Source organism: Stigmatopora nigra, chromosome 19 (genome assembly GCF_051989575.1).
Source record: "Stigmatopora nigra isolate UIUO_SnigA chromosome 19, RoL_Snig_1.1, whole genome shotgun sequence".
NCBI lineage: Eukaryota > Metazoa > Chordata > Actinopteri > Syngnathiformes > Syngnathidae > Stigmatopora > Stigmatopora nigra.
In genome coordinates this window covers 7,876,693-7,894,250 of record NC_135526.1, presented here as the reverse complement: position 1 = coordinate 7,894,250, position 17,558 = coordinate 7,876,693, and the positions used below count along the sequence as shown (strand labels likewise).

Here is a 17,558-nt window from a genome sequence, read left to right as displayed (position 1 = left end):
CCACCAAAATATTTTGATCAAAACAACAAAACAGCCTAACTTAGGTTGCATGTGGTCAATCCACATCATTGAAAGTAAATGGATGCAGACCCTTACCTTCTGGTACATAACTGCCAATAGCAATACTGCTTTTTTGGATAATATTACAAATAAAATGAACTTTGGAGAAGTCCAATCTATTCAATTGCATGTGGTACCCCCCTGAGGTGATAGTGGAACTTTAAATGGCATGTGCTTATTTTCACCCTCTTAAATCAAGATGTAAAAAAAAAAATCTCATTTTAATATCAAACTAACATCAGAATAGATTCCATTCCATCCAATCTGTTTGAAATTGAGCATGCCCTACTGTGTCTGAATGAGTGATTAAACATGAGTTGCTCTAAAAGTCAGAAAATTAAAGAGGTTAAACCACACACCTTGGGGGAAACTAATTCAGAGGGGATAAAAGGTCACACTGGTTTATTTTTTCAACCTTTTTTTTTTTGCAAGTTCCCCTGATGTGGCCTTAGCTTTTGAAGATTTACCTCTTTGTGAAAGCTGTTCCTTATCCCCAGGGGTCAGAACCTTTTTCGGCATAACTCCTTGACCTGACCGGGGCATCCTTTTTCCGGGGACAGGATCAACTCTTGGCTTGCAGCTGTGTGAACACACATACACACACTTCTTTAAACATGATGTATGAAAAAAAAAAACTGACAGCACACCAATCTTTTCCAATATTTTGTCAGTTGCAGTATTGTATCCTGTAAAAAGGAATAACTCCATGTACGTTAATGGTAAGGTTATTTCTGCTTTTTTTTCAGTTACAAAACTCACTAATGGCTTTGCAGATCATCCATGATGGCCACATCCAATCATGTAAACTGAGCTAATGCAATATTCATGAGTCCCTGAGGTTCCCTGTGCAGCCTGTCAGTTTGATTGCTCTTGGCTGACACCGAGAGAACACGGATGATATTTGCCATGTCACATAAGCGTGTTTTACAAAGTGGCTTGGGAGAGCAAAAAGCCGTGTCAGTAGCCTGACGATCTCATGTTCACTCCCACGGTGAACCTTCTTTCAGGGCCTTTTACAGGCATCCAATGGTGTGTTTACATTTCAAAGTAGGCTACCTGGAGATACCTTGGCGGGTAACTAAAGTGACGCTAACTGATTTTCAGACTTTGCTCTCACAGACAAGAAATGAAACCCAAATAGTTTTCACGCGCACCGCCGTGTCAAGTTGAGAAAATCATTTCCTGTGAAATGCTAAACGACAACCAGGTGGATAATCTGAGGGGTCACGAACTTCCCAAGTAAACATTTCTCAAAAATAGGATTAGAAAGTCCAATTTCTGTGCAACCACTTGCCCGTTGAACTTTGTACTCAGTGGATTATAGGACAATTAGAGTTTATGTAAGGCATTCATAAAAATGTTATGACAATCCCAAATAGTTGCCCAACAATTAGAATCAGGCTGCTTTTGGGGAGGGGGCACTTTTTTATATATATATATATATATATTGTACAAGTCATTCATGTGTTGTTGTTTTTTTAACTTGCCTTTTAGACATTTTACAGGGAGTTTGTATACAATGACATCCATTACTGCATATTCACCTCAAGGTAGCAGGCACTCTGAAAATTCAATGCAATTTGTCTGAACTATCTTTCCAGCCAAAAACCAATCCGATAAAAAAAAAAAAAAAACAGCTGTCTTAAATTTGCCAAAGGATTCATTTATGTAATTTTTGATTGGCTTCCTGACAAACCGCCCGATTTTCATGATTGAAAGCTCAACCTGACCTGACTTGAGGTCAAACTGTGATGTATCTGGCCAGGCAAGATGACTGTTTAAAGGGGTGAATAAATTCAACACATTGACTGCTTATTTAAGTGTTATATATGCACAGTCAATAGTTTTCCATTGAGCACACACAAAATATTGATGAAGTTCCAAGACTAAAAACGTTCCTTGTGATTTATAATACAACTTGATTTGCCCAGTGAGCTCATTCTCATGAATTATTCATCTCCTAGTCCATATTTTAGAATCTGTCAGTGTCTGGCGAAAGGGAGATGTCGCCACCATCTGGACAAAACTCAGAAGTACCTACCTAAGTGATAACTGATGCCTTTGGAGAAATATACATAACTTGGCTAAGGCCAGTGAAGATCCTTGAACGTGAATACAGTGGAATCTATTGTCATTAGTGGAGACAGAGTAGGGCTGTTAAAAATATTGTGAATCGAATAATTTATTGTCTAAAATTAAAAGCAGGATTGCTTTTACAGTGTTTTCGAAGAGCCCATGTCAGTCCAACAATTCCCAACTCCTTTTGTTTTGGTTCCCTATGCCACTGACTAAAGAAGTGCAGTTTAGACAAAATAACTAAAAACCTCATTGGCCAAACCCCATTTTCACTTGTTCAAAGCAGTCTTGGGGAAAATATTTGGATTGAAACAACAGAATAGATTATTTTATCAGAATAGAAAATCCATATGCCAGTCGGATAACTGCAATCCACAGAGGAATTATTGTTGTTGTTGTTTTTAAATATAAAAGTTTGCATGTTATCCCTGGGTGGGTTTCCTCCGGGTTCTCTGGTTTCCTCCCACATTCCAAAAACATGCATGGTAGGCTGATTGGACACTCTAAATTACCTAGGAGTATGGCTGCGAGTGTGCATGGTTGTCTGGCTCCCTGTGCCCTGGCCACCGATTTAGGATGTCCCCTGCCTTTGGCCTGGAGTCAGCTGGAATATGCTTCAGCACCCCCTGCGACCCTGATGAGGATAAAACGGTTCAGAAAATGAGATAATTCCTATGTATACTGCAACATATTCAGTTCAGAATTAACAAAAGACAATTTACATACATGATGACTTAAATGTAGGAGGGCAAAACATGACCTACAGATGTAGTATTCATTCATAACGTTATAGTGGTCCATGAAGTAGAACAGCAGACGAAAGTCATCGATAGCAGATCTCTGGGAGGCGGAGGATGCAATGTTTTCATGCCTGCTGACAATCTGCCCAACTCACTCTACTATGGCTCCCGTAATGTCGCAGACTCAGGATTCAGGCCGCTTTTAAAGTCACTTGAGCAAAACTAACGCGTGCGTTTTGCTGATCCACATTTTGGAGGGGTCAACATTTATCGCTGTATCGGCCATGACTGTAGAGCAGAATGTCCTCCAGCAGCATTCTCAAAAGGTAAGCTTAACGCTATCTGGATCGCTAACTTTATCCTGACTGCAATGCAATGCATTCTTTAGATTCACTGTGATCACAAACCGTGCTTTTCTGGCTGCATTGCATCATTATGCAGGGAAAGTATATTTTCAGGATGCGATCTGCAGTTGCTTCAATGCAGTTTGTTTACAAGAGGCCTGGTGTTATGTAGCCTAACGCACCAGCCAATGTTTTGCTTGTTGTTAGCCAGTCTTATTAGTCGATCGCACGTTTGGTTTATGTAGGCGCCGTTTGTAAAAATGGCACAACCTCTAATAAACGTCTTCTTGCTGATATTTAAGCATAAACCTTTTTTTGGTTCACAATTTTGAAGTATCATGAGGCGATCGCGGCGTCAGCGGAAATTTGTCGCGCTAAATGCCAGTGTCACCTAACTCCACTTTCAGTGACTAGTTAATTAAATTTGCAAAACATAGTTATTTTTTGTAGGCGTGTTGATGTATAATAAACGTTTACAACAAACAACCCATCGAATGTTTTCTTGGGTAATGTTTTCTGGTATTGGGCGTGCTAATGTGGTCGCAGTTACTCATCCACGAAATATTTGGTAGCTTTGTTTACATAGCATGGCTAGCAAGATCGCAGTGTCTTGATGCATCAATTTAACGGCCCGTAACTGTCAATTCACTTGGATGAGCCTGTACAATTGTTCATCGATGGATCAAAAGTGCGGAATAATAAACCGATGATCGACAGTTTTCTGTCTTAACAAGGGGCGACATACAATACCTAGTCCTGCTCATTTTTGTAGTCTCTTTCGTTTCTCGTTGCTACCCACTTCTGCTTTAGTGATTTACTTGCACACAAGACAGCAAGGAACATGTTTAACTACACAAAAACGTCACATTTACAAGTTTGAAGTCTGTAGCTTTTATCCCTTGAAAATAGTTGTTTGATGAAGTTTGCTACACGTCAAAGGACGCACACTCAAGGATATATGAAAAATCAAGAGGGCTTTTGATCAGTACCTTCTAAACGATGTAATTTGGCAATGTTGAGACGAGATTTGTGCAGATGTTGTAGAGTCAATTAGTTGGATTTATATACTGATTGGAAAAGGCTGCCATGATTCTCTTGACACACCCCTCAAATTAAGGCCACGCCCCAAACAAAATCAGACTGCTGAAGTTTTTGGGAATATACTCTTCAAATCAATAAAAATAATTAGTCATCTACATCTACTCTGTAAAAAATACAGATATATCCTGCAAGGGTATTGCTAAACTTGAGCTTGCATAAAGGGATATTCCATTTCTATATAGATCTTCCATACCCAGTGCAATATTTTCATACTCAAACCATGTACTAACCACAGTCCCTTAGCCGGCCGGTGCCACAGATATTATTTACTGGACCAATCATGTCCGGAAGGAACAATCCTATAGAGCGTTGTAGTCATCTAAAAAGTTTGAACTTGGATTAAAATGATAGATGTTTCTGTAACTGATGCTATATCCCTATATCTTCACAGCACCAGCAAACACTACTAAACCAGTTACGAGAGGTGACAGGCACTACAGATGTTCAGCTCCTTCAACAGGCTTTGCAGGTATGGTGATTTATAACGGACATGTATCGCAACTATTGCACAGCTGCTCGTACATATAATTGCAGCAATATTATACCACCACATAATGAGGAAACAACTTTCCAATAGCTTTTAATCCCATATTTTTTACATTTGAATGAAGTGTGTCATCTATAGTATAATTGCGTAAATTGAACATGGTAATAATAGTCTACATTTACTTTCAGAAGAATTTGACCCAGTTGATACAGACTGAACAACATGGCATCCAAGTAATGACTCAAAGTTAATTCCCTTGTTTTAGATATGAATGAAGAGAGGAACATGACGACTGCATTAATGAAGTACAGTAAACTAAAATGAATTAACATTTTAACCCTCGTAACAGCGTTTGCTTTGGTTCTCCTCCATTAAACTGAGATAAAACATAAGTCCATTCGTTCAGATCATTGACAACTTATTTTCGAAGATTGCCGGCCTTAAATTGCATGGCATGTTACAGGTGAGCAATGGAGATTTGGCTGAGGCCGTGGCCTTTTTGACAGAGAAGAATGCCAAGGGCCCTCAGCAAGATGAGACCACCTACTACCAGACTTCTCAGGTGTCCGGTGACCGATATATCAGCGTGGGCAGCCAGGCAGACTCAAGTGAGATTTTCTGCCTAAAAGTATAAATTGCACTAGAAACCATTGTAGAAGTATTAATGTTATTTGAAATGGTTTTGCTTTGTTTTAGATGTTATTGACCTGACAGGAGATGATAAAGATGACCTCCAGAGAGCAATTGCCCTCAGCTTGGCAGAGTCCAGTCGGGCTTTTAGGGAGACCGGCATCACTGATGAAGAGCAGGCCATTAGCAGGTGGGAGCCTCAGCGTAAACACACACAGAGATATCACGTTGGGTTTTGTTTACCTGTTATATTTTCCTAGAGTTTTGGAGGCCAGCATAGCAGAGAACAAAGCAAGTTTAAAGCGCACCCATACTGAAGTATGGAGTGATTCACCAAACCCACATGACAGGAAAAGGATAGACAACTGCCCCGTTGGCTTGAAAAATGTTGGCAATACCTGCTGGTTCAGTGCCGTCATCCAGGTGGGCACACCCAAACACACATGCACATGCATGCTTGCTTGTCAGATTTGGTCAGCTCAATTTATTTATAATATATTATTTTTCTAAACATGTTTCAAGTTTCTGAAATATCAATATGGGTCCAATAGAATATGATAAATTAATTACACGGCACAATCTAATCAGATTGTTTTCCTGTTTATTTTACAGTTTAAATAACATAGTTTATTCAACCTTGAAACTAATAACAAATCCTAATTTCATTTCCATCTCTTAGTCTCTGTTTAACCTGCTGGAGTTCCAGAGGCTGGTACTCCATTACTCTCCACCAGCCAGTGTTGATGATCTTCCCCGAAATCAGAAGGTAAGAGATCCACTATGTTGTAGTCCACTCCATTAATAAAAAAATAGAGTTGTATCATTAATTACTCTGTGTGAAAAAGCTGAAGTGGTTTGACAAAATCATGCAATACTGCATTGTCTGTACTGATGAAATTGTTATTCGAAGTCAAGTTATTTGTATATTGAGACTCTCATGAAAGATTGATTTTCCAGCCCTGTGCTAAATTCTATGTGCAACATGCTCATTCTTTGTAGGAACACAGAAACCTTCCTTTCATGCAAGAGCTCCGGACCCTCTTTTCCCTCATGGTTGGGTCCAAAAGGAAATATGTTGATCCGTCGCGGGCAGTTGAAATCCTCAAAGATGCTTTTAAGTCCAGTGAATCACAGCAGGTAAATTGAGCTGAACGTGATAGTCACTGACTGGACACAATAAAATGACACCCACATAAGAGCAAAAGTCAGCATGTTTGTATGTATATATTTTATTTAGTAAATTTCATGCACTGATTCACAAAGTGAAAAAAAATCACATTTCCACAACTATATCATGGTCTATTCATTGCATTGCAAGTTAAATTCTTTGTTCTACAGCAGGATGTGAGTGAGTTCACACACAAGCTCTTGGACTGGCTGGAGGATGCCTTTCAAATGAAGGCTGAAGAAGATGGGTAATTACAAAACTTTCCCCATCAACCACTTTGAACACCAAAAAATACATATTACACTATTTATTTATCATCCGTATTATGGCTTGCGCTTTTTTTTTACTTTCAGAGAAGAAGACAAACCAAAGAACCCAATGGTGGAACTGTTCTACGGCCGATTTCTTGCCGTTGGTGTCCTTGAAGGTAAGATAAGGTGTCAAATTGAAATCAGTACAAACAAACAAAACAAAAGTGTGACGTTATATGTGGTAAAAAAGTTGGAGCGGTTATATTGTAGCTCTCATAAAACATGTCTTTGCCCCTGGTAACAAAAGGTGACTTTGCCTTAATGAGTTAATCTTGACGTAAAGGATTGCTGATGCATTGATTGCGGAGGACCTTGGCAGCTGATTGACATTGTGGTTATTATGCATAACAATAGTGCTCAGAGCCACCAAACCCTACACGCCTGTGGGTCTAATTTGAACTCTGTCACATCTGCACGTCTGCTGCCCAATCATTGTAGTGTAAACAACAGCAAGTAATGAATGAGACGGTGATGAGGACACCATAACTTGTGTTTCCCTCCAACTGGCATCAAAGTGGCCGCCGGGGGCCAGATTTGGCCCGTCGCATCACTTTGTGCAGCGCACCAAAGTAAACAATGAGAAAATTCAAATACTTCTCCAATGTCTCTGCAACTTTCGAGGTAAACAATTTGAAAACACAGAGATGTTTGGCCAGTACCCACTGCAAGTCAACGGTTTCAAGGATCTGCACGAGTGTCTTGAGGCAGCCATGATCGAAGGGGAGATCGAATCCCTGCACTCAGCAGAAAACTCTGCCAGGTCTGGACAAGAGGTCGGTGCCATAAATCAATGTCTAAAAATATAATATTGTAAGGCAGAAATGCAAGAAATCTTTGTCTGAAATAAAACAACTGGATTTAATGTAGCCGACAATCTAAAATCTGAGCAACATTATTTCCTTTCAGCACTGGTTCACAGAACTCCCACCTGTGTTGACTTTCGAGCTGTCAAGATTTGAGTTTAATCAAGCACTTGGACGGCCTGAGAAGATCCACAACAAGCTTGAGTTCCCCTCTATGCTTTACATGGACAGGTGATGTACATTAGCTAGAAAAAATATATAATGTAATTGCAACAATCTGGGCTGTCAGACTTCATGATTTAGTGTTTTGTTGTAATGGTAGTGTTGAATCTTCGAAATATCACAGATTGCAGTTGTCCAAAACTAATGACACTATTATTATGACTGCCATGGCATGCTGTTTTTACCAAAAATATCTAATATCCCTTTCAGATACATGGACAGAAACAGAGAAATAACCAGAATCAAGAGAGAGGAAATGAGAAGGCTTAAAGAGCATTTGACTCTGTTCCAGCAGAGATTGGAAAGGTAATACTCATATTTTCAACACTACACACATATTTTACCACCCTGTGGGGTTTTTACTTACCATATTGAAAACAACTTGGGCTTTGTGTGTATGTTTGTGCTAATTAATTAATTGGGGATTTTTTGTTGTTCCTCTGCAATCTGTTCTTGATTTAGACCAATCAGCATTTGGACAGCGCTCTAAAATTCCTCTCTAAGAACCTATTCAACAAATTCTCCTAATATATTCTTCTGTTTGTTTTTATTTTCCCGTCTAACGCAAAGGTATCTGAGCTATGGCTCTGGACCTAAGAGGTTTCCTCTGGCAGATGTCCTCCAATATGCAATGGAGTTTGCCTCTAGTAAACCTGTGTGTACTTCTCCTGTGGAAGATATTGATGCGTCAGCCCCTCCTGGTGGCACAACTGGGATACAGCTCCCCCCTCTGAGGTAAGAGGGGCAAATGACATTACATGATGCCTAAAAATGGTCTCAGATTGCGGTATCTCCACTTTCAACCTCCTCCAGCTTGCCGGAACAGGAATGTTTAGTTCCTCCAGAGAGCTCAGGCTCTGCCTCAGGCACCGCTTCAACCATCACGCCAACCCAGCAGCAGAGGGCACCTATTCATAAGCCTTTTACTCAGTCCAGACTACCTCCTGATCTCCCTATGCACCCTGCTCCACGCCACATTACCGAAGAGGAATTGAGGGTGCTGGAGGGATGCCTGCATCGATGGAGGAGCGAAGTTGAAAATGATACTCGTGGTAAGTGTATTCCTCCTACCTTTACTGTGCGCTTCTTACATGTGTTGTTGAATATTACATGACACGGTTTACTTACTAATCCGTCGTTTGGTATTACATTCACCAGATCTACAGGACAGTATAAAAAGAATCCATAGAACCATTGAGCTTATGTACTCAGACAAATCAATGATGCAGGTAATGTCATTAAAGGCATCATTTAGTTGCCTTACATTGCACTTCAAATGACCCTCATTTGTTGTTAAAGGTACCATACCGGCTTCATGCAGTGTTAGTCCATGAAGGGCAAGCCAACGCGGGGCACTACTGGGCTTACATCTATGACCCACATCAACGTTGCTGGATGAAGTACAATGATATCTCGGTTACAAAATCCTCCTGGGAGGAGCTGGTCCGGGACTCGTTTGGGGGCTACCGCAACGCCAGTGCCTACTGTCTCATGTATATCAATGAGAAGAAGCCCTTTCTCATAGAAGGTATTTTAGATATACTATAGATTGTATATTTCTTAGCTTTGAATTGGTCAGTTTTTACTTCAATGTGTTATAATATAAGACCCAGAAATTGCTAAGGGACTAAGATACTGAGAGTGAGATAGCTGAAACATTGCAGCAATTAATTTAAATTTTCTAGTTTAAGTAATTACAAAAAAAAAATATTGTGACATACCCCATTGTGATGTCAGTATCAACATTTTGACTATGTTCTCTTTGTCTCACCTCTTGTCAACACAGAGGAATTTGATAAAGAAACGGGCCAGATACTAAGTGGCATGGACAAGCTTCCACCGGACCTAAAGCAGTATGTCAAGGAGGACAATGAGCTCTTTGACAAGGAGATTGAGGAGTGGAATGCTCTGCAGGCTCGCAAGGCCCAGCAAGAGAAGTTGGCTCTTGCTACAGCGGCAGCTGCTGCTGCAAACAGCACCTCGGTTTCCTCCTCTTCACCCCAGCCCATGAGTATTGATTGCAGCCCTCCAGACGACAATACAGGTCAGAGTCACAATCATGAGTCCAGAGTAACATTTCTATTCGGAAGACTTTTAATATGTCATAGTACACGTTAGAACACCTTCTCAAATGTTCTAATTTCTCTCCTACAGCACCCCAGCAGGATCCAGAGTACATGGAGCAGCCATCCCCTACTAGTGACTCCAAACATCTCCAGGAGGACACAGAAAGAGCCATATGCAGGGCGACTGCTGAGCAGGAGCAAAGAAGTCCTGAAGCATTACTAAATGCTGTATGTACTATACAGTATTACTCATAGCACAGTGTATCATCATATAACATCCAAACATAGGGTAACTTCAGACTACGTGTTTACCTTCACCCTTTGACTTCCCTTCAGCTTGAAGTTCAGTTGAGTCCCCCCACTATCCCACCTCCTGATTTTGTCACAGAGGATGCGTCCCCTGGCCACCACACAGTAGAGGTTGCCATTCCCAATGTGGGAACCTTTGTCATTGAGTCAGAAAAAGGGGGATATGATGATAAGGTAGCACGAGACCTGGCAACTAACCTGTGTGATCGAAGTGATAAAAGACCAAGCTCCTTAGACATGTTTGTTATGCCTGTTGCTTAAGAGTGACGGATGTCAGAAATGGCTTCAGCTTGAAATTGTAATATTGTCAAGCTCTTCGTGCATGGCCTGGCATCAAAAAGTTGAGATGTTTTGTCGGTCTCGTTTCTGTGAAAGACTAGTAGTAAATGTCAGAACGATTTACACCTCAGGTTTTTGGAATTTTTCTGAACTTAGTGTGAAAGGGACTAAAGTTGCTCCAATTGCATCTTGTGTTAAGAACTGCAATCACATATCATCCTGAGTCTTGGGACTTGTGTTCCTAGTTGTGATAGCTTCCTGTCCCCCAACTTATTCTGATGAGGAATACATTTTGAACCTTGATTCCAGTGTTCTGCAAGAATGTTTCTTGATGGTAGTTGCATGGACTGGAGAGTGATGTCATGTGCATTTTAGAGGGAATAACTGTGTGATTCCCTGCGCTTGTTATATCACAAGTACCACTTATTTTTGTTTAATGCCATTACTGCTTCCCGGGCAGGCAATGATGACCCCAAACATGCAGGGTGTAATTATGGCTATTGGCAAATCCACCACAGTTTATGAAAAGAATGGGCCCGAGGCTGCCTTTTTAAAGGTATTGTCTCTCCCTCCTTTTTGCGTTCCTTCTCCACCCACTCTTACCTTTTCATTCAAACCAGCCAGCTAGCTTTAAGTCGTTACTATCAAACCCAAACAATCACAATGAGTTTTCCAATATTTTTCATGATTTATCTCTAGAAAGAGGGTTTCAAACTTCCATTTGAATATATATTCAAAGTCCAGTTTGAGCAATCAGTGGAGTGACTAATGATTATTTTTGGGTTGTATTTTTTGCTCAGGCTCTCAAGCTAGAATACGCTCGACTTTTGAAGTTTGCCGAAGAAAACACTCTGCCAGAGAACGACTACCGACTACAGCACGTCATTGTCTACTTTCTCCAGAACCAAGCACCTAAGAAAATCCTTGAGAGGACTTTGCTCACTCAGTTTGCTGACCGTAACTTGGCATTTGATGAGAGGTACGCACTTCAAATTAAAATCCTTTCATTAATCTAAATTTAAACTCCTGTGCCACATTCAATGTAGGTTTTCTAAATTACACAACCCAAGAAACAATATATTTATACAGAGTCTTAAGACTTAGAGATTAAATGCACTGTAATTTGTAATGACACAATGGACAGATATCAGAATTGGCTCAGTATTTTCAACAATTTCTTAAATATTCCACAATGTTTAATGTTACTTATCCCTGCATCTCTTAAATCTTTCTTCCAATCCCTATTGGCCGCTATTCAAATTCTTGTATGAAAAATGGACTTCTCACTATTTTGAGCAAGATAATTAGATTTATGCTTGCATGTGGCCTTAATAGGAGTCTCCGGGGGGGTGTTTCACTTTTCTTCTCAACACTAAAGAGTGATTCATTAGGCCAAGTTATGGCCCAGGGGCCGACTAGACTGTTTCATCTCCTAACAATGACTCACCGTCCAAAATGATGCTGGTTGCTCTTCTTAAGGCTTTCTTTCCTCCCCCACAGATGCAAAAGCATTATGAACGTGGCACGTGCAAAGCTGGATCAAATTTCGCCCGAGGAGGTCAACATGGATGAGTATGAGGTCAAGAGTCCTATCCCTTATCTAAATGCATTCCTGTAGACCACCATCATTGAGCTGTCCTGTAACTAATAAGATTCTTTTACACAGATATGGCACCAGGACTACAGGAACTTCCGCCAAACAACCATTTTCATGATAACTGGCTTGGAGCTTTTCCATAAGACAAAGTAAGGCTGCACACAAACAGGATGTCGTTATCTTGTGATATTTAAACACATAACCAATTGAAAACTCAAGTTTGAACAGTACCCATCTTGAATGTTACCTGCAGAGGGCAGCAAAATGAAAACTATGAAGAATATTCACCACTATTTTAGAATCCTGTACACTGCTGTTCTTATATATATATCCTTAAGTTGTTTCATCTGCTTTTTTTAAATTCTTTTTTAGATTTATGGAGGCGCTGGTATATCTCATATACTCGTATCAATACAACAAAGAGCTTTTGTCCAAGGGGCTTTACAGAGGACATGATGAGGAGTTCCTTAGTTATTACCGTCGGGATTGTTTGCTGGTGAGTCCAAATGTACCACAACTGCCAAAATAATATTAACAAAATACTTCTTCAATCCCACCTGATTATATGCCACACCACATATTTGCATGTTTTAATACGAAATATTTGCACTACACCAAATGTGTTCAAAATTCCATTTATCATCCAAATTAAATTCAGTAGTAGTGGTCCTTTAACCTGACTTGGGTACAGGCAGCGTGGGTTCGATTCCCCATCCGTGGCAGTCTAATCTTGAGTGCAGATCCTTGTCTGTCTGTATCCCTTACAACTGACCGCAGACCAGTTTGGGTTCAGTAAACAACAGTGACGCAGCAAAATGAGCAAGACCAATATTCCTTCTCTATATTGAACATTTTTTACTATGTTCTCACTTTTGCTGCTCCATGACTTTCATTCACCACTAAATACTCCGCCCAAAGGGATTTCGTTAGAAGCCTGCGATTAAAATTCCCTCTGCACTTTGATACGACCCCCAGTGAGCTTTTGTCCTGTGTTTTTGGTCAGAGCTTGCGGTATTCGGTGCCATCAGCTTCAATCTGATATTTAGCAGTCTGCACTCAGTAACCTTAGGCGAGCATTGTGCTTGCAATATAATCATTGGAGTGGGAATAGGAAGCAGCAGGGCCAGCGAGTGTAAACACATTAGCAGGTCCTCGGCTAACCTCAGAATTTGGCTGCTCTCATCTCAGATCGTTGTCCAGAACTTCTGGCTCAGCTGTTTACCTCCTGCTCTTGTTTTAATTGAAAACACTGCCAACATTGACATAGTTAATTCACTTGCTTGTTTTGTGTATCCAACCTTGAATCCCTGGACTCGTAGCCGCTTTTTAGCAAAAACTTTTTTTCCCCCTTCAGAGTGGGAGGTCACTGAGTTTGTTGGAGCAAGATGTTTTTTGTCCAAGCACAGCACGAACAGGCTGCATCACTGTTAAATTCCATTGGCTCTGACCAAAGAAATGATAATGGCGGGTTGTTCTGTTAGACAGCTTTAATCAAATTACTTTTTTTTATTTCACAGAAAAACTAGCTTCTCAAATAACATTATATAAGTATATGCAGTATCAGTTTAGAGTTTGGAAAAAAGTCATCAATAACATTGAAAGTCATGAGTAGGAAAAGAAAGATATGAAGTAAAATGTTCAATTATCATACACAGTGGTTATTATCCATAAAATTGAAAACACAGATCCACATAAATTCCTTTCTGTGTTGTCTATTGTTAGAGCACAATTCAAATATTTTAGACACATACAAGTCCTAAGTTAATATGAAGGAAAATATGTTCCTTGCAAAACCTCCCCTTATCAGAATTGATTGACTGTATGCATTTATCCTTTTTACATATTGACGTCTATTGAGCTTAAAAGATGCAAATCCATGGGCTTATTGCTTTTACTTATTGCACATTCCTAGTAAAACACAAACTCAAACGATGTGTAATGTGTTTCATGGTCCATAGAAATTAAACGAGCAAGCAGCTGCCTTGTTTGAGTCAGGAGAAGAACCAGGGGTGAACACCGGTTTGGGAATTATGAATGAGCTGGTAGTCCCATGCATCCCCTTGCTGCTGGTCCACGATACTGATAGGGACCTACTGGCAGTGGAAGACATGAGGAACCATTGGTGTTCCTACCTGGGCCGAGAGATGGAAGGTGAGTTGCACGCCAACATCATGCACATCTACAACCCACAAAATTGGAGCTATTTGGTCAAGTTACAAGAAGATAGCTCATTTCTTTTTATGTTAGATGATAAACAGACTCGCCTGCGTCGGAGTTCACAAAAAGCCATTGGGAGTTTGTTTGTGTTCCCTCCTCAACTCACTGGTTAGCTTCACAGCACAGTGGATTTGTCAAGTGAAGTTTATTTATACAGCCCTAAATTATCCAGTGTGGTGTTTGTTTGAATACACATTTTGTTTATTTATTCAGCTGTTTGGCTTCGCCAACACAAATTGTGCCGCAAATGGTGACGTTGGATTGACTCGCTTTCTTTACTTGGAAGGCGTCCTTACCATTGGCTGCCAATGCGCCCACTTGATTTCCATATGGAGAGGGACATGTGGATCTGCTTTCAGACATATTTGGCAAAAACCTTTCTTGGAATCAAAGTCTTTCAGTTATTCTGTTAACAACCACAAGAAAATCATTTGCTTGTTTTCAGTTGGTAATATTCCGAAGTTTGTATTATTCGCAGTATTGTTTTTTAATTTACTTCAAAGGGATAGATACCTATTATATATGAGGCTTGCTCAACGTATTTGAATATGCAATAGGGAATTCCTGAAATCTGCATTAATCGAGAAAATATTACAACCCAAAAAATAATATAACTTTTTCGTAATTGAAGCTCTCATTTTCTACTGCTATCTCATCTTTTTCAAAAGTGTAAAGAGACATACCTGCAGTGTATTTATGAGTATATTAAGCAATATGAATCAACTAAGCTGTCATATTCCACTTAATGCATGATGCACTTTTCTTTGCACCCCCCACCCTCTCCCCCTCCACACACTTTTAAAACCCATATCATCTCGGGCTTGCGCTGGCCAAGTTTCAGCAAAACCCGCCCTTTATCTTTAAACCCAAGCTTTATACTCCCCAGACTTTTACTGTCTGCCAAACATGCCGCCATTTATGATATCATAGTCCAAATATTTGGGTTTTGCGGTATAAATGGGAATGCAAAGCCAATCCAATGAATCTCGATATCTATCTGTGTCTGGCCGTATTCTGTTGATAGGTAACCTCCAAGAAAAGCTGGCTGACTTCCTTCCAAAGTTATTGGACTGCTCGACGGAGATCAAGAGCTTCCACGACCCTCCGAAGGTGCCCGCCTACTCCACTTTGGAGTTATGTGAAAGGTTCGGTCGCATCATGAGCACCCTACGCAAGATGGCCAACCGTGGAAGATGAGTTCCGAGGATGAGCCGGGCGAAGAGAACGCAGACGTTAGAAGAGCACAAAAGCTACCCCGCGGTTTAAATACCAAGCAAATTCAGCTTCAGCTTTGCCAGACAAAGTCAAACATGTTTGGGGGGGCGTTCATAGTTTACCATTGTTGTTACCATTTTGATTCAAGGCGTTAACCACACCCCAACTCCCTCCTTACCACCATACAAACACGCTCTCAAAGTATTCTCTCTCTATCTGCGTGAAAAGGTTTGTTTGCTCCCCCACTGCTCAGCCTGCAGTTTGGTACAGTATTAATACATTCTGTTTCATTTTTTTCTAAAGGAAGGAAGGAAATCTTCCAGATTTATCAGCGGCTTGAGAGTAACTTCAAATGGGTCTCATGTGTTTGTGGGTTTCTCCAGAATGGGATTGTTTAAATGCTGTTGTTGGTGGGCAGCTGTGGACTTTCTGTGGCTTGTGTATAAATCCATAGAATAAAATTTTATTTATGGCCCTTTTTGGCCAAATGAATTCATCTTTTGTCATTTTTGGGTGTTGATTAGGTTAAGATGAATCAACTTGGTATGAATGAGCTATTTTTTGAACTGTGACTGTATAATCCAGACTTGTTCTCTTAATTTCTCAACTATTAACATATTATTTTTTGCCACGTGGAACTCTCATTGTGTTTTTTTTAATTTTTTGCAGTTTATTCAGTGACAGCAGCGGACAGAAGAACTAAAAACAAACCAACCAGAAAGTACATCGTTAAACTCTTAATGCTGCTTCATGTGAGTAGCTCGTGCCATTGCTGTATTTCCATTTTTTTTACCAGTGGACATCATGTGAAGTGGCATCTACTTAACAAAGGATAACAAGATAGAAGATAGATCCAACGGGGTAAGTTAAGTGTGCAAACATTGATGGTAATGTTAAGTGGGGAACTATTTGCATTCTTTCCTTATTTTAATAGTCAAGTGGAAAACATCACATGATATATTATCATCCTTTCAGTCTCAAACACAGTTCAATTAGACAAAAATGCTGAGGAAGGTCATTCAGTAAATCAAATAAATAAATGGTCGCAGTGATTAAATGTCTGCGGCTTCTTGCTCAAAATATTCTCTTTTATTGATACCTTTCTACGTATCATTAAAATTAAGCTCTGTGAAAATTTTTCTTCCCAATAGATAATAAAAGTACTCTGTAGTTTTCTGTCATTATAAGCCCACTTCATTTCGATGCAAAAAAATAAATCTGGTGGACGGAAACCCTTTTTCTAATTGACCCACTTATCAAAATAAAATTGCTACATTTTTTTTTACCTAACCTTAAAAGTACCGCTTTGATTGTCGAGCAAGGTCGAAGTTCTTTACAATGTTGTTTCGGAACTCATTTCATTCATTTCCTAACCACAGCAGCTCATCGTGTTTCTGCTCTCGGAATGAAAGCGGCCATTGTGTGCGGCTGAGATGGTGGAGCGTTCTCCCATTTTCACTCAGGGCCGCCCGCTTTCTTCCCATCAACGCGTGATATAGCGTAGTATCTCTCTCAAGCGGTTTGTGTGGCCAGGGTTACACGATCTGTCCAAGCTAAGCCATCCTCCAGAAAAAGGACGACAACGACTCCTTTCCTTCAGCTCCCTCGTTCACACACGCCCGCACTGTCTGTCTGACCTGGAGGTCAAGGTGCATTGACTTTGAGGGTTGTCTGACTGGGCCTCTTGAAACTCTCGCCTTGCATTCCAGCTCCAGGAGGAGGGGGGGTTGTTGCAAGCAAGACTTATTACCCGAGTGAGCGAGATAGAAAAAAGGAGGGATTTTGGCTGAGGGAGCGGTGGGGGTTGAAAGAAGCTGGTAGGTATTAGCCAGTGTTTCCTCGCCTCCTTAGAAGCCATGGATGGTTCCCTCCCACCGCAAAGTCAAGGGAAAGCAGAAAACTTGAACCTGCTCTTCTTCTTCAGCCTTCTGAC

At 40.4% G+C, this 17,558-nt stretch overlaps 1 protein-coding gene and 1 long non-coding RNA gene across 4 annotated transcripts in view; one reads left to right on the top strand and one right to left on the bottom strand.

Moving 5' to 3' along the window:
• LOC144212315 (uncharacterized) overlaps window positions 1-4,190 on the bottom strand; it is a 51,554-nt gene extending 47,364 nt beyond the window's left edge. For 2 of the 3 annotated variants that reach the window (XR_013329742.1, XR_013329743.1), the window contains exons 1-3: window positions 3,971-4,190; window positions 2,649-2,770; window positions 528-640 (exon numbers count right to left, since the gene is read on the bottom strand). This is a non-coding gene — a long non-coding RNA (uncharacterized LOC144212315). Of the gene's footprint in view, window positions 1-527; window positions 641-2,648; window positions 2,771-2,862; window positions 2,977-3,970 lie in introns of all 3 variants that reach the window. The other variant, XR_013329744.1, reaches the window with a different exon arrangement.
• Window positions 2,965-16,117, top strand: usp25 (ubiquitin specific peptidase 25). Its single transcript, XM_077740065.1, has 24 exons — window positions 2,965-3,202; window positions 4,713-4,790; window positions 5,272-5,416; window positions 5,505-5,628; window positions 5,699-5,861; window positions 6,118-6,204; window positions 6,438-6,575; window positions 6,777-6,853; window positions 6,960-7,033; window positions 7,539-7,690; window positions 7,824-7,951; window positions 8,153-8,248; window positions 8,513-8,677; window positions 8,756-8,994; window positions 9,101-9,171; window positions 9,242-9,470; window positions 9,729-9,986; window positions 10,097-10,236; window positions 11,397-11,575; window positions 12,097-12,175; window positions 12,263-12,342; window positions 12,566-12,689; window positions 14,152-14,344; window positions 15,435-16,117. The coding sequence occupies exons 1-24, from the start codon at window positions 3,161-3,163 to the stop codon at window positions 15,605-15,607; spliced, it is 3,234 nt and encodes a 1,077-aa protein (XP_077596191.1). The 5' UTR covers window positions 2,965-3,160; the 3' UTR covers window positions 15,608-16,117.
• The last annotated feature ends 1,441 nt before the right edge of the window (window positions 16,118-17,558 follow it).

Bases quoted from the DNA above. Each gene is read 5' to 3' on its own strand.
- usp25 (XM_077740065.1), top strand. From the start codon at position 3,161: ATGACTGTAGAGCAGAATGTCCTCCAGCAGCATTCTCAAAAG. The intron at 5,862-6,117 runs GTGGGCACACCC...TCCATCTCTTAG, and splicing joins GGTTCAGTGCCGTCATCCAG to TCTCTGTTTAACCTGCTGGA. The intron at 6,576-6,776 runs GTAAATTGAGCT...TTTGTTCTACAG, and splicing joins AGTCCAGTGAATCACAGCAG to CAGGATGTGAGTGAGTTCAC.